General features: G+C 49.4%; 1 protein-coding gene across 13 annotated transcripts; it reads right to left on the bottom strand.

Moving 5' to 3' along the window:
• On the bottom strand, positions 1–24,756 carry Septin4 (septin 4). 13 transcript variants are annotated; one of them, XM_055619746.1, is made up of 14 exons: positions 12,268–12,389; positions 11,964–12,124; positions 8,806–8,863; positions 7,305–7,601; positions 6,893–6,986; positions 6,398–6,484; positions 5,663–5,786; positions 1,665–1,799; positions 1,434–1,551; positions 1,243–1,344; positions 956–1,052; positions 705–867; positions 468–567; positions 1–215 (listed from the first exon to the last, which is right to left on the bottom strand). In XM_055619746.1, the coding sequence occupies exons 3-14, from the start codon at positions 8,842–8,844 to the stop codon at positions 156–158; spliced, it is 1,416 nt and encodes a 471-aa protein (XP_055475721.1). In that variant the 5' UTR covers positions 8,845–8,863; positions 11,964–12,124; positions 12,268–12,389; the 3' UTR covers positions 1–155. The 13 variants fall into 13 exon arrangements, with proteins under 13 accessions (XP_055475721.1, XP_055475724.1, XP_055475722.1 ...); XM_055619742.1 differs by lacking the exons at positions 8,806–8,863; positions 11,964–12,124; positions 12,268–12,389 and adding exons at positions 21,122–21,129; positions 22,685–22,729; positions 23,331–24,756 and having other exon boundaries at positions 139–215; positions 468–514; XM_055619749.1 differs by lacking the exon at positions 8,806–8,863 and having other exon boundaries at positions 12,268–12,393.
• Positions 24,757–25,433: the final 677 nt, after the last annotated feature.

Genomic DNA, 25,433 nt, shown 5'->3' with positions numbered 1-25,433 from the left:
TATAGGTTAAAGTTTATTTCCTCTGAGTCTCTTGAGAAGTCTGCAGGGATATAAGGCGAACTGGTAGTAGCTGCGGGGAGCCTGAGCAGAGCTGGTGCAGGGAGAGCTGGCATGGGCAGGAAGAAGAGGTTTAAATATTCAGGTCCAAAAGCCAGTTAGTGAGTCTCCTTCATCTGTCTTTGGATTTTGTGTAGCATCTCCTGCATCCGCCGCAGCTGAAATACGCACATACATCAAAACAGGGTGTTTGATAGGGAGGGTCTTACTGGGCTGGAGATGTGTCCCCAGATTGTAAACCCTTGAGTCTGGGGCCTTGGTAGCCCATGGGTATGATGAAAATGGCAGAACCACTCAATACCCCACATCTGTACCAGAGCCAGGGGTCCTGCTATTCCCAAGCCAAGAGATACTGAGAATTCTCACACAGGGGACTTCCCAGGCTGACAGCCACAGCATACTGCTCTCACCTCTTCATCTTTCTCCCGGATTAGCTTCTCAGTTTCTGGATCTGTCCCTGGTGGGACAGCAGGGATAGGGAAGTCAGTACCACTCTCTCTCGTCAGTTTGCTGAAGGGAGGGGGAAAGGAGGGTAGTAAGGTTGGGGGTACCCCAGCACCGACTTGAGTGAAGCCTGGGGCCTGTAGAGTAATAAGGGGAGGACTTGGGATCCCCCTGGCCAGCTTAGTCCTGGCTTCTGGTCATACTTGCGATTCCGTTCCTTCACTACTAGGCGGGTCATGCTCTGGATGCACTGTGCCCTGTAGTTCTCATAATGTGTCTCTCGGGTCACGTCCTTCAGATCCTGCATGTGGGTACGCACCAGCATTGTCCTCAGCTTCACAAAGTCGCAGTGACTTGGGTTTTCCACTGCATAGCAAGGCTAGGCGTCAGCCAGGGTTAGAGATAGAGAGCCTCTAAAGGCAAGGACGCGCAGAGCGCAAGCTCAGAGCTTTACCTTCCACAATGCCCCAAGGGTACAGCCGGCCTCGAACTCTCCGCCCTCTGGCTTCTACCACAGTGTTGCTGCCAATCACCGCAAACGGGATGCTTTCCTAAAAGAAGTTACGGTTGCCCGTCAGCATCCTTGTTCTCACCTGTTCCTTTCCACTTGTATCTTCTGCTTTGCTCTAAGAAGACAGGGTCCTCTTCCACCCCAACAGGCTGTCCTCATATGGAATTCTACTCCCCTCTTCTGCCCAGCAGAAACAAGATGGGAAGGGGGTGCCCTTGGGTTGGCCCCACCTTTAGGGCTTGGTCCTGTAATTTGAAGTCCTCATCCTCATCAGAATCACAATCTGGGAACTGATAGATCTTGATTCCAAATTGCTCAATCTCCTCCCGAATCTGGCAAACAGATGAGGGGTCCACAGTTCTGGGTACCCCATCCTTTCTAGAAACCCACCTGATTCCCTCCCTCCATCAGCTTCCCTCACTTTGCATTTCTTCCGGTCCACTTCAGGAGGCGTCAATGTATCTGCCTTAGCCAAGATAGGCACAATGTTGACCCGCTGATGCAGGGCCTTCATGAATTCAACATCCAATGGCCGGAGCCTGGGGAACAGGAATCTGTGACCACCTGCTAGTGGTAGCCCTGCCCGTGGTGCTCTTGGCCTGTTCCCTTAGTAGAACCCGGTGGTGTCAGGAGCCTCAGGCTCAGACCATACCCGTGGCCGAAGGGTGAGATGAAGTACAGGCAACAGTGCACCCTGTTGTCTTGGATGTTCTTGCGATTCAGGCCACTCTCATCTCGGAAATACTGCTCAAATTGCTGGTCGATGTATTCAGCCACAGGCTTCCAGCTGGGGCAAGGACAGACAAGCAGAGAAACTGTGGGAGTGGGGGCTGCCTGGGGAACTCTGGCTGGAGCCATGTTTTGCTTTCCTACTCTTTCAGGGGAATACCTCGGTCGAGTGGGAGCATTTCATGTCTTCACAGAAAATTAGACTGGGTACATAAGCGGTTCAATGAATACTCATTTGATGAGCAGAAGGGGCTGAAGGGTGACCAGGCAGAGAAGAACAGCAAAGTGGCAGCAGGTGAATGCAGTCAGAAACCAGGGAAACCCTAAGTCAAGGTCACAGTCTGGCTTCAGGGCCTTTGCCTCTCCAGACCTTGTCCTTCTTATCCCACCCAGTTCTTCCATGAGGGTTACCTTTGACTACATCAGTGCACCCTGCTCTCCTCTACACAGCATATGCATATTCCTCTACACAGTCATCCACCAGGAAGCGATGTTTCAGGTCGACTTTGAATCCATATATTTCACCAGTCCCACAAGATAACTGAGCTACAAAATACTGGCCATCATTAACATCAGAGCACCTTTGAGTTACATGTGCTGCCTGGCATACAAAAAGCCAGCTGACGAGAGGGCTCAGTTGGTAAGAATGCTTGTCACACAAGCCTAGGGATTTGGGTGCAATCCCAGCCACACAGGTAAAAGGAGAAAATTGATTCCACAGCATTCTCGTCTAATCTCCATATGCATGCCATGGCACAAACACACCATAGACACAGACAGTAAATCTATAAGAAGTATTTTTTTTTAAAGTATAGCACAAAAAATTATCACTTAACAGCGATAACAAATGGCTGTCACTTCATTCACTGTAGCATACTATAGTATATGCTTTCTACTTTAAAAAGGGTTACTGTAAAACAATGGCTGCGCCATGCCAACAGCAGCCTCATTTATCTCATATTCGGTCTCTTGCCCCTTGAGAGGTCATGTGCAGTAACTGATCTATAACATCTGGGTTTGTGTTAAGTAAACTCTATGATGTTCGTTCAATGATGAAATCACCTAATGATCTGTTTTTCGAAATGTGTCCCCATGGTTAAACAAAGGCCCTCTCCGTGTGTGTGTGTGTGTGTGTGTGTGTGTGTGTGTGTGTGTGTGTGCGCGCGCTTTAAAAACTTCATTTTCACCTGTAATCCCAGCACTCGGGAAAGCAGAGGCAGGCAGATCACTGTGGGCTCGAGGCCAGCCTGGTCTGCAGAGCAAATCTAGGACAACCAAGGCTACACAGAGAAACCCTATCTTTTTGAAGAAGAACAACAACTACTTCATTTTTTAGGTCTTGCTCTTCTATTATCTAGTTTAATCCTCACTGCTGTGACACCAGCACTTTGAGCTCAGCATTCACATTTTATACATGAAGAAATGAAATCTAATCCTCAAGAAACTTGGCAGTTAGAGAACTACTTAGTGGTAGTTCTCTACCACTAGAGAGTGCCTGGCTATACGACTGCCAGCTCAGTGTGAGCAGCTGCACATGGCCTGACCCATTCATTACCTGATGGACACAACTCATTACAAAATAGCTCTCCCAGGCTGGAGAGATGGCTCAGAGGTTAAGAGCACCGGCTGCTCTTCCAAAGCTCCTGAGTTCAATTCCCAGCAACCACAAAGTGGCTCGTAACCATCCATAATGAGATCTGCTGTCCTCTTCTGGCCTGCTGTCGCACATGCAGCAAAACACATTATACATAATAAATAAATCTTTAAACAAAACCAAAGTGGCTCTCCCTCTGCTCCCCCACTACCACCAGGCTGTATGCCTCTCAGGGATGAAGATCATTCATATTTGCTCTGTATCCCCCTAAGAATGTCCACCTCATATGTTTATGCCCCACTTACTCCTGCTGGATGACTCAATTAGTATCTATGAAGGTACTATAAACAGTGAAGTAGAATTATATGAGAACTGTTACTACTGAAAAGGAATCCTTACTGAAATTGAAATTATTTATTTAAAAGGAGGTAAGTGGATTGGATGTGGTACCTGCTACAGCAGAGACCAGGTACTAGCTGGGATTAGAATTTCCGGACAAGGTGTCTACAGAGATCAACATAGGGCCATCGTAGCCCATCAGAAACACTGATGGAAACCACAAGACCATGTACCACAAACTAACACAGTGCTGTACCGAGGATGTAAGAGATGGCCATCCAGTCAAGGCTCAGACGAAGCTGATGATGAACCAGTTGTCTGTGAGGACAGATAGCCACGTGGTGTAATGACAAAGCAGGTGATGAGGGTTTAGAAAGGTCTATGAGGGTCAGATTAGTCAGTGAGATGGTAAGATTCGGGGTAAGCACCATGGGTGTGTCAGCCTGTGCAGACACACAGGAATCTGCACTCAGGAAGGCCACACTCGGTCTGATGTTCTTATAAATAAGGGGACCCACAAATCTTGTTGCTGGCCTTGCAGTTACCATTGCTAAAATCCACAGACATAATTATTTTCAGATCAAACAGATGATGAAGAAATGACTGTTTTTTTTTGGGGGGGGGGCTTTTGTTTTGTTTTGTTTTCCATTAGAAAGAATGCAACCATTTGCTCAAAATCATGCAGTTGCTAAATGCCAAAATTTGTGTTGTTGGTGCTATCTGCCCAGTGTCTTCATCAAACACACTGCCCTTTTCTCCTGCCTTTTTTGTTCATTACCTGTACCTACTCACTTATGTGTGACCATTACCTAAGCATTCCTCTAGTTCATGAAAAAAATGAAAGCTAAGGGTACGAGCCTGTGCATGTATCAAACCCACCTTTCTTTCCTTAGGTGGTCTGAAGGGTGCCTGGAGCACCTTTCTTTTTCTTCTTCCTTCCACCCTCCCCTAACTCTTTCTTTTTCAGTTTTGTTGTTCTGTTTTGTTTTTTTGAGACAGTGTCTCCATAACCCAGTCTTCAGAGCTGAGACTGGCCTGGAACTGGTCTTTCTTCCAGCTCCCAAGATTCCAATGGTGCATCACTCTGCCCTCCTCGCATTCCCCTGGCTATTTTTTTCCCTTTGCTCTTTTGCTTCTCTTTCCTTCACACCTCCCTTTATTTCCCCCTTAAACAAACTTTGTTTGCAGCACCTAAAATAACAGCTGGGGAAAGGAGAGAAAGGAGAGATGACAGTGTTTATGTTGCGCCTATAGGCTTTCACAGGTGTTTGCTCTTCTGAGGCTTTCTCCTTAAGTCCCCACAAACATAAGATTACATGTCAGAACTGGAAAGAATATTAAAAGCATCTATTCAAGCCAGGCGCGGTGGTACACGCCTGTAATACCAGCACTCAGGAAGGCAGAGGCAGGCAGATCTCTGTGAGTTCGAGGCCAGCCTAATCTACAAAGTGAGTCCATGACAGCCAAGGCTACACAGAGACCCTGTCTCAAAAAAAAAAAAAAAAAAAAAAAAAAAAAACAGGAGAAAAAAAAGCATCTATTCAGGGCTGCGCACCGTAATACATATTTGCAGTCCCAACACTTGGAAAGCTAATTCAAGAGAACCCCTGAGTTCAAGGCTAGACTGAGTTGCATAGTGGGTCGCAGACTATACAGCAAGAGACATTATCTAAAAAAATATTAATCCCAACACTTGGAAGGCAGATCTCTGAGGTCAAGGCCTGCCTAGGCTCCATAGTAAGTTCCAGCCAGCTGGGGCTACACAGTAAGACTGTGTATTTCAAAAATAAATAAAACCATCCATTCTGGTCCTTTCCCTCTTATTTTACAGAAGAGACAGCTGTCCAGTTAAAGGAATCCAGCTGTCCAGCGAGGTCACGGACTCCTACTCCTAGCAAATATGCCTGTCCGTGACCGTGTGTGACCTGTGTGGATGCACGCGGTAAGTGGGCGGGGCAGGGGCAGCTGGGGCGCTTGTTTGGACATACCACTCTGTGTTGTTGACTGCGTCTCCAAACCCTGGAGTGTCCACAATGGTGAGCCGCAGTCTCACTCCCTTCTCTTCTATATCCACCGCATGCTTAGTAATCTCCACAGTTTGCATGATCCGCTCTGGAGGAGAGGGAAACTGAGGCGAGGGCAAGGGCATCGTCCTGCCCAGTCAAAAAAAAAAAAAAAAGCCCACCCCAGATAGCTCTGCTGCCCAGACGGCCTCCCTTTCCACCCCTAGGCGCCTGAGGGCCTGTTCCCTGGGAACCAGCAAAAACCACATTTCCCAACACAGGAAATGCCGGTGGCTGTTGGCTCTGGCCCCAGCTTCTTCTCTGATCCAGGCTTTTTTGCTTGGATTCCTGGAATCCTTCAGGGGTCAAAAACTCATTGAAAGATCAGGATTCTTGTCCCTGCCCTGCCTCAGCACCCAAATCTTTTTTTATTCCCTCAGACAGGGTAGCCTTGGCTGGCCTAGAACTCTGTAGACCAGGACGGCCTTGAACTTATCGTGCCCTGTCTGCCTCTGCCTCCTTGTACTATGACTAATGGTGTGTACCACCACACCCAGCACAGCACCCAGAGCTTTAGGAGCTGGCTGGTGAACTGCCAGGCCAGACAGGTCTATGGAAAAAAGCCACACGTCTCTCTAGGAAGCCAGACCTTCCAACATGCCGGAGAGAGGCCCGTCTCCAGCACCTGTAGGGAGTTCAGCTTCCTCCTCCTTTCCTTACCTTCAGCACCGAGGAGTTTCCGATCCCGGTACAGGTCAGTGAGGAAAAGGCTGTTGACAAGAGTGGATTTACCCAGGCCCGATTCTCCTAGGGAGGGAAGACAGAGGCACCAACTCAGAAGGCAAGATCCACGTGATCAAGATCTAGAACACACTACTGTCTTGCCAATGGGAGCTAGAGCAGCCAAAGCCCAGTATTTCGAGCTGGAAGTTTGTGCAGTCATCTTGATTAAATGAAGACAAGACACTGCCCAAGGTAGCAAGTGGGAAATACTAGAAAACTGTTAGTCAAGTGCTTCATTCCCCTCCCTCCTCCCTCCATATCTGCACATTTTGGGCCATGTTTTACGTGATTTTGAAAAAAAAGAAAGAAAAAAAAAAAAAAGAACCTGGTCGTTTGTTTGTTCATTCTTTCCCTCCTCACGCACTCAGCAGACACACACATCAACTCTACCCGAAACAGCCCTGGCCCAGCCCAGCCTTCGCCCCTTCCTACCTGCCACCATGAGTGTGAAGTCAAAGCCTTTCTTCACAGACTTCCTATGGACTTGGTTGGGGAGGGTTGCAAAGCCCACATACTCCTTGTCATCCTAGTGGACAGGAAGACAGAAGCCATGACGGTGAGAAGAAGCTCCGATCGCCAGCCTTCCTCTACTAGATCCTTGCCCCATCCTTAGAGCTCCCACCTGAGGCCTCTGGCCAGGTCTTCAGTCCCTGCTATTACTCTGAGTTCCCCATGCCTTCAAGGCAGAAACCACAGAGGCGGGGCTGATGCGGGACAGAAAGGCCCTATGGACACATTTGATGCACTCGCACATGAACACACAGCTACTCTGGACTCTCTCTGCCCTCCCCGGGTCGCTCTGCACCCACCCACTGAGAGGCAAAGGTGGGGCTGGAGTCTCTACCTCAGAGGAATCATAAGGATCAAGCTTGCCCCACGGGCTTCGGGGCCTGGAGGAAGGGCTGAGAGGGGCTGGGGCAGAGAAGTACTGCTGACTGTCAGAGGGCTGGGGCCACAAGCTGCCTCTAAACTCCAGGTCATCATCACAGAGCTCTGGGGTCTGGGGCCTGGGCTCCAAGATTTGGGGCCTGGACACCCTGGTCTTGGCCTCCGGTGGGTGGCTGGGCTCGCTTCCTGGGAAATCCTTCACAAACTTGCTCAGTTCGGCATCATCACTGGTGTCCTCCAGGAAACGCTTGATCTGGGGGTTGGGGTAGAGTAGGTGGGAGTGGCAGAAGGGGGCAGGATGGGAAGTTTGAGGCAAAAGGCAGGTGAAAAGGAAAGAAGGAAAGTACTTGTGGTTAGAAGGGAAAGAAACAGCAGCAGCGCCGTGCTCACGCCTATTCCCCACCCCCACCCCCACACCACCTGCTCACTAGCCTCCCCAAGCCAAGAGACTGGGAAGGGCCCAGGGATCCAGCTCTACAAAGCCCTGATCTGCCACCAGAGTACCACTGAAGCTGCCATTTCTAAGGGTCTGCCCTAGCCAGGGGGCCAGCTACTCTCCCGACGGCAAAGAAATCAGACCGAAAGAAAAGGCGAGGAGCAGAGGCCTACAACCTGAGCGTGTCACTCAAGAGAAGCGCAGCATCAGAGAAGTGCACTGGCAGGCAGGGTGGGGAGAGGGGCTTGTCCTCGGGCAGAGGGTTCATTGCCTCTGACAGTGCTGGGGCTCTAGGTGCATATTCTACTACAGGGGCTCATTTTCCAGGTTTGCTGCCCAGAATTTAAGCCCACTGACCCTACTCTTAATCTAGATGCTGAACCATACCCAAATTTGGCCCTAAACCCCACAACTTAAGAGTAACAAGTCCAGTCCCGGGCACGACCCCAACCCATGGATGCTAAATATGGAGGGCAGCCAGGAACAGCCAGGTGAAAGAGCTGAAAAGGCCTGGGAGGGCCAAACTATGGCTAGACTGCCTGCTCTAAAAATGTGCCATACACTGGGAACGACATCTAGGGGAGGGACCCCTTGGCTGCCTCCTTGCCCATTTTCCCTGAACTCAGCAGTACAGAAAGGGTCACAGGCCCCATCTAGGAGCCAAGAATGTGGGGGATGAGAAAGAGAGACTGACTGGCTTCCCTGCAGAAGCCTGTTCCACCATCACCATGGAAGGTGAGTGGTTTCTTCTACCCTTGCCCTTAGCTCTCCCATAGCCATAAGCTTCCCAAGAGTTTCCCCTCTCTTTTGAGGGGTCAGCATTCTTTGTGGGGTGCCTGGCAGTGCTGGGCTCATCTCTGTCTCACAACATCCACGTGCCACCCCCAGACAATGGACAAGGGCCAGCTGCAGAGGTTGAGTCACCCTCTGGGGACTGGCCAAGCCAGCGGGGCTACCCTGGACCACTGTGAAGTCTCAGCCAGAGCAGGAGAGATAAGATGGCCACAGCCTTCCTGCATACCCCCATTTCACGAAGGTCAGAAGTGAAAGAGACAGACATGCACACTGCCGGGTTTATGCTAGAAGAGACAGAGAAGGGGAGGTTAGAGGGAAGAGTCTGGCACCACTTAGGTCCCTACACCTGCTCATCACTAGTCTTCAGGCTTTGCTTGGACAGGAAGGAGGAAAGTGGGACCAGCATATGGACCTTAGTGCCCCCAAGAGGCTATGCTAAGGCAAGCCTGACTATACAGGCTCCTCTCACCCATTGTATCTGAGGTCCAGTGGGGTAACCATATAACCCAGTTTATGCTTGTTGGTCTAACATAATGATTAATTGTTGCCCCCGGCTTGGCCAAATTAATTATACAGCAGCAGAGAAAGGATGGAACAAGGCTTTTGTCTGGCCGCTAATGAGTCTGGGGAATTCCAGAAAATCTCCCTGCATCACCACACGGTGACACAGAAGTTGATCTTGGGGGTCCTGCTAAGCATGCGAGAAAGGACTGTGTTCTCTCTGGGGCACAGGGCAGAAGGAACAACAACAAGGAAGGCAGACAGGAAGCACTGATGGAAATCCCAAGCCCACAGTCTTCCGGCAGAGCTACCAGGACCCCAGCACCACTGTCTTCCCTGCCAGAACGTACATCAGCATGAGGAAGGCCAAAGGGCTCCAGACAGAGTTGAAGGCACCAGGTTCTTTGCCCATCTGTCTATCCCCTTCCCCAGCTCTGCCAGGGACCAAACCATTTTCCAATATGAGCCCCTATGCCAGTCAAGGCCAAGTGGAAGACCAGTTAGGTCTACCCACCTCCCCGAGCACCACCTTACCCCAGCTTCAGTCCCATCCTCAGGGACAGAGTTCCCTTGCCATCCCAGTGAATGGTCCATGCCCCACTTCAGACCCCTGTCAGCAAGCTCTAGGTCTAGCTTTATCTCCAGGCAAAGGTCCTCACACAGAAACAGGCTTGTCTTGATGCTCTTGTTGTCCTCTGGCTTCCTGGTTTGTTCCTTCTCCCTTTCTCTTTGACCCTACTGTGTCTCTGGCAGGGGCCAAAAAAGCCTGTGGAATGTTCTTCTCCACCTCCTCTTCCCCTCCCCTGGGCTCCCACCCGCCAAGGTCAGCTCAGCTGCAGTGGGATCACTGGGTTCCTCTGCAGTCCCCTCCTCCTCTGATTCGCTATCCCATGAAGCCTGCCTGCTTCCTGCCCTGGTGGGCACAGCACCAACCTCCCAACAAGCTGCAGCACAGGCTTGAGCCACTTGGCTTCTCCTGTTAACCGCTAAGGACACTGAAGCCTGCCTGAGGACTAGGAGGTATCTGTAAGGTGACCCGGCCCATCAGTACATGGCAACAGCCACCCAAGGAACCTCTGTCCAAAGATCCCAACACCCCTCCATCTCTCTTACCTTAACTTTAAGCAACAATAAAGGGTGGGAATGCCCAAAAATCCCCTGCATAAAGGTACCATGGGAATGGCCCTGTGCTTCTTCCCAAGTGTCCTGTTGTCTTTCCCTACTGGAAGAAGCTGTTGTCCCACTGTCCAGAAAACTAGATTTCTCTGCAGGGAACACCAACCCCAAAGGAGTCTTTGCTCCATGGATTCCAGCCATCCAAACATCCATGACCTCTATACTCATAAAGACCTATATCCTACTACCTCACCTTTTCCACAGAATCACTAGGAAACATGGGTTCAAATCAAAGGAGGCTGGCATCCCATTGGACTGAGAACTGCCATTTAGATAGACCAGTTGAGGGGTCTTAGCTGGGGTGTACAGATGGAGCATTCCACTAGGAGTCAGGAGGCCAGTATTTCTGGTTGGGGCAGAAATACCCTTTGTGATCCTGAACAGTCTTAGTTTTAAGGCTTTAATGTCCTTCCTTTCCTTGCCCCAAGACAGCTGAGGAGAGGAAGCACTCCCAAGTAACAAATACCTCAAGCTGATTTAAAGCTGCAGTGCATCTCAAGTCACAAACCAGCCATCAATAGTGTCCGGTCATCATTCTTTTCATGCGGAATTTTAAACTTCCCAGAGCTCTTCAGGAGGTCTCCCCACTGATTTCCAAAGGGTACTGGCTTGTCCGTTGGCAAGACACCACATAGAGAAGTGTGGCCTGACATGAACCAGTCAGCCCAAGCACTTGGCTGGTTGTGAGGGCAGAGGCCTGAAACTGGACATCGGGGTAGTGTTGGGGTGTCTTTGGTTAGGAAAGAGCAGGGTGGCCTCATCCAAGTTGAAAGCCCAAAGACCTCAGTTGAACTGAACTTACTGTGTGGCAGAAAAAGCAGCCCCTGGTTCCTGCTGGGTTTAGCACTGGGGGTAATCAGTGCTTCCCCGGGCTTCTGTATTGGAACAATCAGTCTGTCCATCTCCCATGTGGGAAGAAGGTGGGGGAGATTGGGATAAGGACAAGCACTGCTTGGCCTCTCCCAGGAACCCCTTTTGGAGTAGGTCATAGGGTCACTAACACTTCCTGGCCAAAAACTTGGGCTTCTGCCTAGACACAGCTTGAGAGACAAGAGCCCAAAAGGTTGGCCTTTCCAGACCTGAAAGCCTCAGCTTCCATGGGGCCGGGAGAGTTCCCTTTTGGCAGCTGCTCACAGCCAACATCCTGTGGGCTGATCACCAATCCCCTCCTGCTGTAAACAGCTTGTGTCTCCCCATGCAGAAGGCAAGGTCTGGAAGAAGAGGATGGTGTGTGGCCTGGAAGCCTGAAACCAATACATTGTGTTTCTGGCAGTATCTGGCAACAACAGCCGAAGAGCCAAGGGTGAAAACTTTTATCTGGGGTTACAGCTTCTCTTCTCACAGGCAGGTGGCAGGAATGAGTTCCCCCCCCCAACCCCCACACACTGCAGAGGGACCTAGTTGCAGGGAGGGGGTAGATGCAGCAGGAGGAATGTTTCCCATGGTTCTGGTCTGGGAGGCAAAGGGATAGAGCTGATTGGCCCCTACACAAGAGTGGACCGGACTTTCCTCTTCCTCTCTGAGAAGGGTCCGGGGGATGTGGGTCATAGATGTCATCATCCCCTTTAGTGAGGTTGTCAGTGTTTATGGATTTCTTCCATGTTTTCCAAAGGAAGTTGGTGCTAGTCTCTGCACCCTGGGGAGGTGAGTTGAGGAAGGGTCATCCAGGCAACACAGCTGATTCCGGCAAGGGCAGAGATCCCTTACCATCCTCTTCAGTGCGGTCCTCTCCAGCACCAGCTGGCGCCTCCCACAGAACTGACCTATTCCTTCCTTCCTCCAAGACCTTGGGTAGCACCCTGAGGGTCGCGGCAGGCTCGAAGCAGCTCCACTCAGAAGGAATAAACTTGAGAGCGGCGACGCGGCGCCTAGCGCCAGCAATGCCTAGTCAGAACCCGGGGCCGGGGACAGTACCTCCCGCCCTGCCCAGCAAGGGCTGCAGCGCCTTACGTCCCCTCGGAGCCGCCCGGGAGTGGCAGGCCCTGCGTTTCCGGCTGCCCGCTCTCCTTACCATGGTTGCAGCCCGAGCCGGGCCGGCTCCTCCTGGACAGCGCCCCAGCAACCCGCGGTGGGAGCTGCGCGCCGACCTCGTTGTGCAGCGGGGCCCCCACTAGCCTTGCAGAGTGCGGTCCGCTGGTGGCGGGGTGGGGCGGGGCTAGTCGGGCCCGGGGCGGGGCCTGCACCTCTGCAGCCGCGGTGGGTGCCTGAGTGAGCTTCCCCCAGAAGCCCAGGGCTGCACTGGGCAACTCATTTTTCTAGAATGGTCTCTCCAGGCTGTGTTGCACCGCAGGAACTCGAGTCAGTCACAAAAAAATAAACCAGCCCACCTGGCATCCCTGGAAGATGCTGCCTTTGCCACAGGGAGGGCGAGTTGTGAGAAGAGTTGGAGATTCAACAAGGATTTAGGAGAGTGAGCCAACTGAACAGCCAAGTTACTGACTACTTGTGCCCACACTATACCTCCTAAGAGGGAAATGTCATACATTCTCCACCTCTACTCACACGGTGAAGAGGACAAGGGTTAGCGGCAGGTTCCTTTTGTTCAAGACCCCAGATTAAAGATTAAAGAGGATTTGCTGCATACATTATCCAGAGATCAAGCGCTGGAAGGGTGGAAGGAAGAGACAGACCGGCAATACGAGGGAAGGGGAGCCTTGCCTGGGGCAAAGCAGAGTGTGTGTGGGGGGGGGGGGGGGGGCTCTGGAAAGACCGGCCAAGCACAAGCAGTGAAGCAAGCCGTTCCTCCGACGAAGCAGGTGAGATGAAGTGGCACGAATGTGCCAGGACCCGGCAGCTTTAGGAGCATTAAAAGGTCAGAAGGGTCAGAGCAGCAGCTAGTTGAAGGCGGAGTCTTGGGAACGGGGAGTTGGAAAGGGATTTCCTGAGTTAAGCAGGGTCTGAACGGGTCAGGCTCCTGTGGAAGTTTCCAGAAACATGGCCCTCCCTGACCCCCAAAAGCCCTTCCCCAAGGGAAGGTCGACTGACTGGTCTCTGCCTGAATATGCTTCAGAGAAAGCTGAGTTCTGCAGCCATAACCCTTTCAGAGTACAAGTGCTAGCAAGCTAAGGAGAAACCTTTCTCCTTAGCAAGCTTAGGTAGAAGACCTTAGGCAAACTCACTTCAGCACTCAAGGCCTCAATTTCCATCCTCCCAAATTAAGGGGATAAAACTAGATGGTCTCTAAGATTCTAACTTCCTTCTAGTGGGGCATGGTGTCTCATGCCTTTAATCCCAGTACTCTGGAAGGCAGAGGCTGGGGAATTGCCATGAGTTCGAGGCCACCCTGTTCTACAAAGTGAGTCCAGGATAGCCAGGACTACACAGAGAAAGAAAAGAAAAGAAAGAAAAGAAAGAAAAGGAAGGAAAGGAAGGAAAGGAAGGAAGGAAGGAAGGATGGAAGGAAGGAAGGAAGGAAGGAAGGAAGGAAGGAAGGAAGGAAGGAAGGAAAGAAAAGAAAGAAGAAAACTGAAAAAGTTCCTTCTGGCATTCTAAAAGTGAACGCAGTGGGGTAGGAGAGTACTGTATGCTTCGGTAAGCCTTACAGGCAGACAAGAACAAGGCACAAGCTTGGTCCTTAAAAGACAAGAAAGATCCTGAGGCATACAGTGGGGGCCTGCAGCTTGGCTTCAGTGAGGGACCCTCTGAAGTATAAACAGGTTCCTGACAAAGCCTCTGGTAGCCAGGAGATCTCAAGCTGCACCCAGAAAAACAAAGACAAAAGGGAAAAGCCAGTGCTGCTGGAAGTCTACAGAAGCAGCAGCTGTTGTTGCTGTAATGTTTGAGTGTCGACCTTAGGCTACACACAGCCCCAGGCTTCTAGAACACACCTTTAAGTCATATCATCAGTCTTTCTAGTCATGTGGGTGGGAGTGGGGAAGATCTTTATCACAGAAAACAGACCCTGGGCTGGGGACATGCACAGCTCAGTGTATAGAAGTGCTTGTAGTGCAAGCCGGAAGACCTGAGTTTGATCTTCGGGCTCTATAAACAAAGCTGTGTGTGGTGGCCTACTGTAATCCCAGCATGGGGGAGGTAAAGACAGGTGGATTTCTGGAGCTCACTGGACAGCCAGCCTAGCCTAACTGGTAAGCCCCAGGTCCCAGTCAGAAAGCATGTCTGAAACAAAACAAAACAAAAAAACAAGGTGGATGGCTGTCCTGAGGAACAAACACCCAAGACTGAACTCCGGCCTGGCTTCCACGTGTGTATGTGCATGTCCTTTTAAAAAGGAGGGAATGGCAGCCTAACCACAAAGTCTTGTTTTCATTATCATCAAATCCACCAGACTCCCACCTTAACCCATTCTAAGTGTGGACCCAGAAATATCTCAAAAGGCAGCTTGGCTAGTTTATCTTCCATTGTGGCTGGACTCCCACAGCTTCTCTGCACGACCTCTGGGGCACAGGCTCCAGAGCCCCAAATGTCTTGAGGTGTGTTGGTGGAAGCTTGCCTTGAGAAAAACCCCAAGAGAACCCTTAGACCATAAACCTCGGGTCCAAGCCAAGGAGCATGGGTCTCAGTGCCCACAGGCCCTTTCTAACCATGTTATTGAAACATGCTGGGTGAAATGACAGCTGCAGATGGGCTAAGCCTTCCATTTCCACAGGCCTGTATGCTAATCCTGTAGCATTCAAAGGCTCTATGAGAGCTTGGTCTTAGCATTTGTCCCCGTGGCAACTTTGTCTATTGAAAAGTCCTTGATCTTCCTGGACCTCTACTTCCCTGACTGAGAGAAACTGATTCTCCCCACAATGTCTAGCTCTTTCTCTGTATTGATCAGGGCAGGGTTCATATTTGGTCAGAAGCACAGCCCAGATGCAGCTGCTCTTGCATAAATCACTGATGGTGACGAAGAATACCCTTCCCGCCGCCTGCTGTCAGGTGGCTTGGCCAACTTTGCCTGAAGACCATTCAGCTCACACAACTCTGGGTCTTTCTCAAAATTCAACACCCAGAGAGGTATCTTTGAGTAAGGTACAATTTCCCAAGTGCTAACATGGGGAGTCAAACATCCATCTGGGGAACAGACAGTTAGCTTGGCACAGAGGATCACATCGCTCCCTGAGAAACTCAAACCAGCAATCACAGCTGTGACATGCTACCTTGAGCCCTCTACAGGACACTTGCTGGTGTCCTCTACCATGTCTTTTCTACCCATTCATGGATGGTGGGTTGCATGGCACAGCAACTTGGTAAGGGGACTGTGTGTGGGCTAAACCAGGACCTAACTTCAAGTCCAAGATAAGGAATGGTTATCACAGAATGTCAATATTCCAGATCTCTGTGATAAGCAAAGGCCACAATTGCCTCTCAGCAGCCTTTTCCCATAAGTGATTCAGGAACTAATCGTGTCTTCCTTCTGCCACAAATGAATGACTTACTGCTCAAGAGCTCTGGCGTAGCCAAAGACCTGGGGTGTGTCTTTCAATGAAACCTCAGTAAGTCTGTACAGAAGCAAGAAAAAAAACTCTCTTCAGGACCCCTATCCTCACCCCCACGCCCCAGCTGCTGCCTCGTATTTCACATTCCTGGAACAGGCCAGAGATGTGGGTGGCAAGGCTAGGGATCATCTTGTTTCTTGGCACCTATTATGTAGTTACACACAGAGAGCAGGTCTGAAGCTAGCAAGGTGTGAGAGGTCAACCCATTTCAGTAGAGTAGGAATTTCCATCTCCCCCTGACTAGTAAGGACACAAGAGGTCCAGGTCACAAGAGCCTTGCATGCCTTCTGATGTCATTACTCCCTGACTCTCCTATCTTCCCAACCTCTCTTTGAATACCTCTCTGGGTTCCAAGGTCATGGACTCTGTTACCCTGCAGTCTTTAGGAAACCGATATACCTAGGTTTTGGTCATACTGAGTCAAAGGATTCCCCTGACCCTGACGTTTCCTAAATGCTTCTGTGCTAGAAGGGTTGCTGACTCATTTCACTAGACTTTGTTCATCCTTGGATGTCCACACGCTTTCAGGTGACCTGTTTGTGTACTGTTCTCTCCCACATTAAGCAAAGGCCCCTCAGGGGCTGGAGCCTGTCTTCCATTTTAACCTCTGCTGACTTCTGTCTGGGGAATAGAGTATGTGATGTGATAGTACCCGGGGCTCTGCCCTCAGGAGCTGGCTGATCAATAACGGCCGATGAAAGCAATGCACTAATTAGTTTTCCATTCTGACTTTAGGGCACAGACAAGCCTTCAGGCCCTAGACCTCACTGACCCGTCACTTGTCCTCCGTTCTGTCTGCTCTCAGGCTGTCTGGCTCTCAGCCTTGTAACTCACATGTGAAGACATGAATGTGCCCTCAGTAATACTATTCTCTTCACAGTTCTTGACATTTCTGAAAAACTGAGAAGCTGCTTTACAGAAAGATATGGCTATAGAAGAATATCTGTACACTATGGAATCCCAGAATGAAATGTTCCTTAGTGTTCTCAGCTTTGACAAACAAGCTCAGACCCTCGGTTTCTTCATCTGTGAATTGGAGAGAAAAAAATATCTACTCCATAGGTTGCTATAAATATCTAGTAACACAAAACAGTAAAGCCACTAAAATGAATAGTAGCTATTACATCTGCAAATGAGGATATTATCAACACCAAACCAGCTGCTGCCAACTGTGGCTATTTCAAATGTTTTCTCTCCAAAGGATTAGGAGTGTCCACGTGCAATGGGTCTAGAGAGATGGGAGCAGAGAATACCAGAGTAATGCCTTAAAGTGACTTTGGAATATGCTGCTGCCGCCTGTGGAGTCAGCTTTTCAGGTCTTAGTCCTTGACCAACCAACCCAAATTCCCAAGCACAGCTACTACAGAGGCCTCCTGGAATTAGATAACTTTGACTACAGTGGGTGTGCGGAGGAAGAGACTCGGCCTCTCCAGGCTGTCAGAGCTGGGGCTTCTCTCAGGAACTAAAAGGCATTGCTCACATTCTGTTCCCCTCCTCCAAGCCTTTGTCCAGCCCTTGAGGAGCAGCTGTCTTGCTGCTCCCCTCTCAGCAGCTGAACCAAAGGCAGCTGAGCAGAGGGTGAAGGGACATGGACCATCTCTGCTGCTCATCACAGCGGCCTTCTGGCCAAGCAGCTGTCAGGATGGCTTATGGGTTAAAGATTTTTCTTCCTCACTCGAATCCTGCCCTGCCCCCTGAAGCCAATCTTCCTATTCCACCTAAGCCATCTTTCCCCTTACCAAAATCATCATGTCAAATGTCAGTAAAATATTCTAATAAAAAGAACCGGAAATGGAGTCCAGTCAGAAGAGCAGTTAGCTTTCCAAGGTACGTTGATGGAAGTGGAGAGAAGGTCTGGAGATATCAACTCAATGGTTAAGAGTACTGGCTGCTCTTCCAGACCCAAGTTTGATTCCCAGCACCAACATGGAGGCTCACAACCATATGTAGCTTCAGTTACAGGGATCTGAACTTTTTCTTGATTCCCAGGGTACCAAGCACAAATGTGGTATACTGACTGACATATATCCAGGCAAAAATACCCACACACATAAATTAGATAAACAAAAAGGAAAAAAAAACCCATACTACTAGGGAGTCCAAAATGTATGTGGCTTTGTGGGATTATTTTGACAACAAAAACTAAGGAAGCTTAGCTTTGGGACCACCATCAAAGCCAAGGAGAAATCACATTTTCCTGCCCTCATTTCACTGGGCTTAAGAGTCAGCTGCCCAAGTCTCAAGGTGAAGCTGGGAAATCATTTCTCAACTCTTTATCCAGTGTCTGGTGCTGAGATAAACCATTCCAAAACTCTTGGTTTCTCCAGGACTAACGAGAGTTCGTGAAGAAAGGGACTTTCAGGAATAAACCCTTATGAGTTGGTCAACCTAACCTTTCCCCAAATTAGCAAGTCATAGCCAAAAGTCACCAGCTGTTCATCCTGCTCCAGAACGGGCTGCCTGTAGTCACTGAAAATGAACCAAGTGTCATCTGGCTGGGTCAGACACTGTGCGGTGGAGTTAAGCTGCTGTGAAAAGCCTTCTGAAGTACCCTGCCTCGTTTCCACTCACATGTGCCCTATGCTTTTAAACATTAGTCTCTCAACCATCAGTCTCCAAAACTGTGTGTTGTGAGAGATCGTCTAAGACCACTGGAAAACAGAGATATTTATGTTACAGTTCATAACAGTAGCAAAATCACAGTTAGAAATAGCAACAAACATAATTTTATGGTTGGGGGTCACCACAACATGAGGGTCACAGCATTAGGAAGCTTGAGAACCACTGCTCTATACAAGACAAGAGGAATGGGGAGATTGAGAAAGAGAGTTCCCAGGATTCCTTTCAAATAGTTTACATTCTAGGATTCTGTTACCTCCTTCATGAATGTAGACACTCCTGAGTTCCTAAGAGACTTGGGCTTGCTTTTTTTTTTTTTTTTTTTGTAAGTAAACTGCCTCAGAACAGAACTTTCCCAAGGTTCAGAAGTCAACAGGAGTCTGACTACCCTGTCCTTCAGGGTTTACCTTGAAGACATTTCATGTCTGCCTCGGGTACCACTGAAATGGCCTCCTCTGGTTCCTGCCCTAATTTCCAAGTGTTGGTCTCTTGCATAATTGATAGGTACAGCAAGGAGGAAACTACCTCCTCCTCTGATAGCCAGAATAGTCACATCTAGAGGCAGGTAGGTCAGGCATCCTGTGATCTTGGGATGGGATGGCTATGTCCATCAGAGGTACTGCAGCCCTTCTTAAGAGCGACATCATTGGAATCCCAGCACTCAAGGAGGCAGAGGCAGGTGGATCATTGTGAGTTCAAGGCCAGCCTGGTCTACAAAGCCCGTCCAGAATAGCCAAGGCTACACAGAGAAGCCCTGTCTCAAAGAATTTAAAAACAAAAAGAGCTGCATTATTTTCAGAATTCCCCAGGCCAGAGAAGGCAGTTTCCCGACTTACTAGAGGCCTGGGTAGGACCTTCTTGTTAAGACTCTGCTAGTTAGGAATGCTCCCCTCAGTCTAGTCTCTTCTCAAAGGAGACTCCACCCCCTACCATCCCAATCCAAGGATGAGAAGTTCTTCTCAACCCCACCCCTAGACAAGAAGACCTCGAGGAGCCATTCAGGAGACTGACAGAGTCATGGACTAAATCTGGCTTCATAGCTTGGACCAAAGGGGCTTAATGAAGTTCAGTAACAAACACTGCCTTCCATGAGCCAGCCACTGGGGTTGAGCCACTAGAGAATTCCTGCTGGGAATGGAATCTGGAACAGTCTCTATGGTCAAGCATTCCCAAATCAGAGGAACAAGAGACCTTGTATACCAGGACCACGGGCCCGCCAACCTAGGCCAGCATGAGGGTTGTGTAATGAAAAAGGACAGGCTGCTGGAGCCGGCTTTTCATGGGGGATACTCTATCCAAACTCTATCCAAAATCTACTTCTGGAGAGCCAGAGAAGACCCCAGCCCAACTGCCTGAGAGCCTTCTCTTCCTGGCTTCTAAGGAGCATCTTTGCTACTGAGCATGGCTGAAGAGCTGTAATTATCCAGACAGGATAAAAGCTATTTTGGGAATAAGTCATTCTGCTGCCAGAACTTTTGACTTCCTAAACTAAAACAAGATGCACAGAAAAGGGGGTAAGGCTGGGGGAGGATGGAGAGGAGCCTGCTTAGTCACAGACATCAAATCTTGAACCAAAGAAAACAGTGCCCTTTTCAAAGGTATAGATTTATATTAAGGTGTCCCCCTCTGGTCTTGGACAGGAGGGCGTAGCTACCTACCTTACCCTCCTCTTGACTCCCCATCTCCTAAGCCCCACCAAGAGCATTCATTCAGCCTGTTGTCTGGGCATTGAGCACAGACTAGTGCCTATTATTATTTGTTATAGTGCATATTATTATAGTATATATCATTATTGTCCATGTCTTATCTCCCCATTCCTGTAGTCAGGATCTCAAAGCAAACAATGTGTGTGTGTGTGTGTGTGTGTGTGTGTGCGCGCGCACACACACACACACACGTTTGAGTGCATGCGTGCGTACGTGCATTAATGCCTAGCAGAGTATCAGGCATCAAAATAAAAACTGTCTCTGGAATGAAGAAGCGGGGCAGAACTGGAGGAAAACAGAGGAAAGAGGGACTTACTGTTTTGCTTGGAGATGATAATCTCTAAAAGTGGCTGCTCCCACCTACAGCTGAGCTCAGGACCTGAGGCTGGATAAGAACTCATGGCAGAGGGGGGGGCAGCTGCATTCCAGGACACCTTCCCTTCAGCTGTGCTGTTATCTGAGCTCCTGCTGTCCCCACTCATTTTCCATCTGAAGTCAACTGCTCATCCTGGACCAGCCAGCCATGGATGAGACTCACTAGGATCTTTTGCTAGGCTTTGGGGAAGAGAGGAATGTGGTAACAGAAAGAACGGAAGCAGGAAGAGCTTTGACCATCTTATCAAACATGGGCCAAGAAGAGTGTAAGTACATAAGGGAACAGTAAATGCACTGCAAAATCAGAACACTGCCAAATTTAGGACACAGGGCTGCCAAGAACAGAACCCACTTCATGCTTCTCTAACCCGAGGACTCAAATAGTGTGTAACCCAGAAAGGCGACCCCTTTCTGAAGTGCCCTAGGCAGGAGAGGGAAGAGCCAGATGGGGAATGATCCAACCCATAGCTGCCCAGTCTTCCCCTAGAGCACTGGGTAAAAGATCTCCATTCTTTCTCTTCAAGGCTGCAACTTCAGCTCATATAACACTTTTGTACAAAGGCCCCTGGTGGACACAGTGCCCGTTTGTGCAGTGAACAGCCTGCCTTAATCACATGTTGTAGTTCTGTATCTTCCACACCCCCTCCCATTAGAGGACAGGAGTAGGAGTTAGACAAGGGGTCGGAACACTGGACTAGAAATTACCTCCCAGAAGGATGCTTACCTCCTCATCTGTCAAAACAAAGCAGCGGCAGCCAGGCATTTCCAGGGGGGCAGCAAATGGAATTCAGGAAGTGTCACCATGAAGGGAGAAAAGAGAGTGTTACTAAAGATGCCCAGCTGATATAGGCATAGCCTAGCCCAAAAGTCCATTCCTAGGACCCCAAATGGCCCAAACAGCAGCAGCTGCCATTTACTGAGTGTTCATGATGCCAAACACCTTGGTAAAAGTGCTTTACATATAAAGCAACACCCATTCGTCAGGCCCTCCAAATGGGAGGATGATTTAGGACTGAAGTGCATTCTCAGGGCTCTGTCCTCCCCAGGAGTGTCATTCAGAGCCCTGTCCCATGTCCCGTTAATAGAACAGGAGCTTTGTCATGCCATCATTCTTACAGCAAGAACTTGCTGCTACTGAGACACACTCTGATCCTCACACTCCCATGCCACCAGTGGCCAAGCATAAAAAGGAGCAGAAGGACCAGAGAGGATGCTAATGATTCCAGAGACAAATGCAAGCCCTACCGGTGTGGGAAGGGGAGAGGAGAGGTGAGCAGGCCTAGAGTTCCTACGAGGGCAACAAGCGGGGGCGTGAGAGGAGTTCTGGACCCTTAACCGGAACCACTGTGGCCTCAGCAATGGACACGATTTCAGTTTGTTTTTGTGATTTTTCTTTAAAACACATGGTGGGGGTTGGGAGGAGGCTGGAGAGATGGCTCCATGGTTAAGAACACTGGCTGCTCCTGCAGAGGAACCAGGTTGAATTCCTAGCAATCATATGGCAGCTCATAACTCACAACTCCAGTTCCAGAGGATCTAACATCCTGCTCTGGCCCTCATGGGCACAGAGATACATACACCCATACACATCAAATCAATTCAATCTTAAAAGATGTGATGGGAGCTAAGTGTGCTAACACACACCTTTAGTCCTGGCACTCTGGAGGGAGGCAGATCTGTATATATGCAAGGGCCATCCTGATCTACATAGCAAGGTCAACACCAGCCAAGGCTATGTAACAAGATCTTGTGTCTCAAAAACAAACATATGGGGGGGGGGCTGCTGGAGAGATGGCTCAGAGGTTAAGAGCACTGGCTGCTCTTCATGAGTTCAATTCCCAGCAACCACAGGGTGGTTCACAACCATCTACAGTGAGATCTGGTGCCCTCTTCTGGCATGCAGGTGTACATGCAAACACACATTGTATATACATAATAAATCTTTTGAAAACAAACAAACACACAAACATGAGATAGGTGAGGTTATGTGTAGAAACCACAGGGCTCAAACTGTTCTCCTCCCTAGAGCCAAGTTCTCAGCAGGAGACTGCTGAAAATGAAAGAGGTTCACATTCCCAAAGGGATGACTAATAATAGAATTTAAAGTAAAAAAAAAAAAAAAAAAAAAAAAAAAAAATCACTGCTCATTTAGGTCTAAACCCTAGCCATTTAGTTTCCTGAAAGACCAAGCGGTACAAAGCAGGCATGGAGGCCACCTTCTCACCTCTCACCTGTCTTCTCGCCCCACCCCCAGCCCAAGCCTTCCACGAAGAGGGAAAACACAGACCTTTCAGCCACCAGAGGATCCGGTTGTACATTTCCTCAGAAACATCTGAAAGTAACAGAATCTTGCATTTTCCTGTCTGTGGAATGCCATCCCTCCCTCCAGGTCTCTACCAGAGTGTCTTCTTAGCCTGTGGCCCTTTTCACTCTCCTCCCAGCTAAGACTGAGTGCCACTTGCTCGCTGTCCCTCTCCCATCTTCCAACCTTCTCTGTTTGAAGCCTGGCACCCAAACCATGCATGCCCCAACTACTCTACTTTGAAATCACAGTGTTTACCTGAGGCTCTTGTTTTTAACAGCCCTCACTAACCCTCAGCCTGCCTCAGCTCTTTATCTCCACTCTGAGGAATCCACTTCTGACCCTGCAGTCCACTCTCTACCTTCCACAGAAGAGTTAAGCTGCAATGCCTGTTAGAGTCAATGCTCAATTCCAGATTTAACCACTTGCATTGATTGTCACTGGCTTGGAGCTCAGAGGTGGTAGCACGCAAGGCAATGGAGCACTGAGCTCAAAGACAGAAGCAGCTTTGGCTCTAGCATAAAGGCAGCCTTGGAGCCCAGCACAAAGAGCGGCTGCTCTCCTGCCCACCCCAGTGTCCTGTTTTCACTAATTGTGGGCTTGCGCCTGGACAGTTTGCTTCTTCACATACCCAGGAAGAAAGCACTGAACCCTTGAATGGGTTGTTGGCTGTTGTACTTCAGGGCGTTTTGCCCTTCCGTCAATGGTTCTCCATATAAAGACTCCCTTGGTGATGATGGTAGGCTTGCTTTTTCTCTCTGGGACATCACGTCCTCAAAGAAAGGGTTTGAGTCCATTTCGTAAAACGGATCTACAGTGTCTAGGGGAGGAGGGGACTTAGGTTCATAATCAAATATTGATGACTGGTTTGGGGGTATTTCAACTTTAGGATTCAGTAAGGCCCACCATGAGCAGTCAGGCCCGTACCTAGGTAAGGACCGAGGGGGCAAAGGCCGAGGGGTCAGCTCCAGTTCTGCGTGGACGGAGGGCTTTGGAGAAAGCTCTGAATACAGGGGAGACTTATAGGCTCCTTCAGATGGCGTTCGAGTTGTCAAATGATGGCTTGACTGTGCTGGCTGTCTTCCTGGGGAGATGGTCACCTTGCGGTCTCGGGTGGGGGGCCTTGCAGTGGGCTCCGTTTCTGACATTAAAACTTTTGAGGAGGGCCTGGTCTCAACATAGACAGAACGCTCTGAACGTGAAGGAACTCGAGGTGCTCCATCTAAATCTCTAAGGACAGAAAGTTTGAGGCCTGATGATATTTTTATGTTCTTTTGCGAGGTGGCAAGTTCTGAAAGAATTAAGCCGGGAGGACCAATTTCTGGTTCCTGGAGAGGGCTCTTTCTAAGGAGTGTCTGCTGCTCAGCAGTGACACGAGTGCCATGCTCTGGGATAGAGACAGTTCTTGAAGATTTGACTTCGGCAGTAGTTCGTCGGGTAGGTTCTGTTTGTATAGCTTCATCCTTTGGGCAAGCTGAAATTCTACGGGGTACTCTAACCCCCTGGGGGTTCTGGACCTTGGACGGTGGGTCCTCCTCTTTTTCACTTACAAAACACAAGTGACGGTATTTGGCATCAGAGACCAGAGAGGAATGATAACCAACTTCACGCCCTGGCTTGTTCTCACTTTTTCGAGTTGACTCTTCCCTGATTGGACTGACATTCCGAGGTCCTCCCGAGGGATGGGAAAGCGCAGTCTGCACTGACTGGTTCTTTCGATGAGGAGAGTGGCGGCGGAATGTCTCTACCCTTGGTCTGGTGTTAGTTCCCCGTGGAGTGGACACTGTGGAGGGGCCAGGCCCTGACTGTTGGGACACGCAGCGAGGATAGTCTGATGTTGAATGGTGGGCAGTGGAATATGCAGCTTCCGCTCTTCCTTGGGTAGGAGGGCTCAGGGTGACAGCAGCACCTCGCTGGCTTGAGGGAATACACCCATGTCCCCGCTGAGGAGTGGAGGTAGTAACCTCAGGCCCTCTGTGTGAAGAAACTGCTACCTTGGACCCACTTTTATTTGTCTTGAACACCTGAAAGACTGTGCCCTTCTGGGTAGATGCCATGTTTTATTAGCTGGCTTGTTTTCAGGATCCTGATTAAGCATGAGTGTTTACCCTCATTGTTTTCAGAGCTGCTGTTCTTGGTCCCCTACGAGAGTGGCTACTGTTCTAAGAATGCCTCACAGCCCTCTTTACAATCTCTGTCTGATGATGTCATAAAAGAAGCAGCTTCCTACAAAACACCTTGTTTTACAGTGACAATTCTTCATAGAAAATCACTAACCACATGGAAAGTGAATCTTGTCTTTGGACTTGATACTATGCCTTTGGCCAAGTTCCTTAGAAAATCGAGGTTTCCTTGTATACAGAGAATTTCCTTATTCTCCCTGGCTTCTAGAAGTTCTCAGGGACTCGTCCAGAGAAAAATATCAGCCAGAAGACCTTATGATGTCAGCTACACAAGTCAGTCATGCTGTGCCAGCTCAGACTGAACAAGGTACGTTTTGTGATGGACAGATTTACTCCAGCCTTTTCCAAGTCTCGTGAATGGTTTGGTTGACCCGAGGGTCATAACCTAGACTAATCAAATCACAAACTCACATTATTGCAGGGGCATGCAGTAGCATAGTAAAGATCTGGAGTTAGTTTGGTGTTAATGACTAGTTGTGAACCCTGGACCTGACTTTACCAGTCTTAGTTTCAATCTGGAAACTACTGCCTGATTACATGAGTATTATACA

The sequence above is a fragment of the Psammomys obesus genome, unplaced genomic scaffold (assembly GCF_907164565.1).
Source record: "Psammomys obesus unplaced genomic scaffold, mPsaObe1.curated_primary_1811, whole genome shotgun sequence".
NCBI lineage: Eukaryota > Metazoa > Chordata > Mammalia > Rodentia > Muridae > Psammomys > Psammomys obesus.
This window is presented reverse-complemented; position numbering and strand designations above follow the sequence as displayed.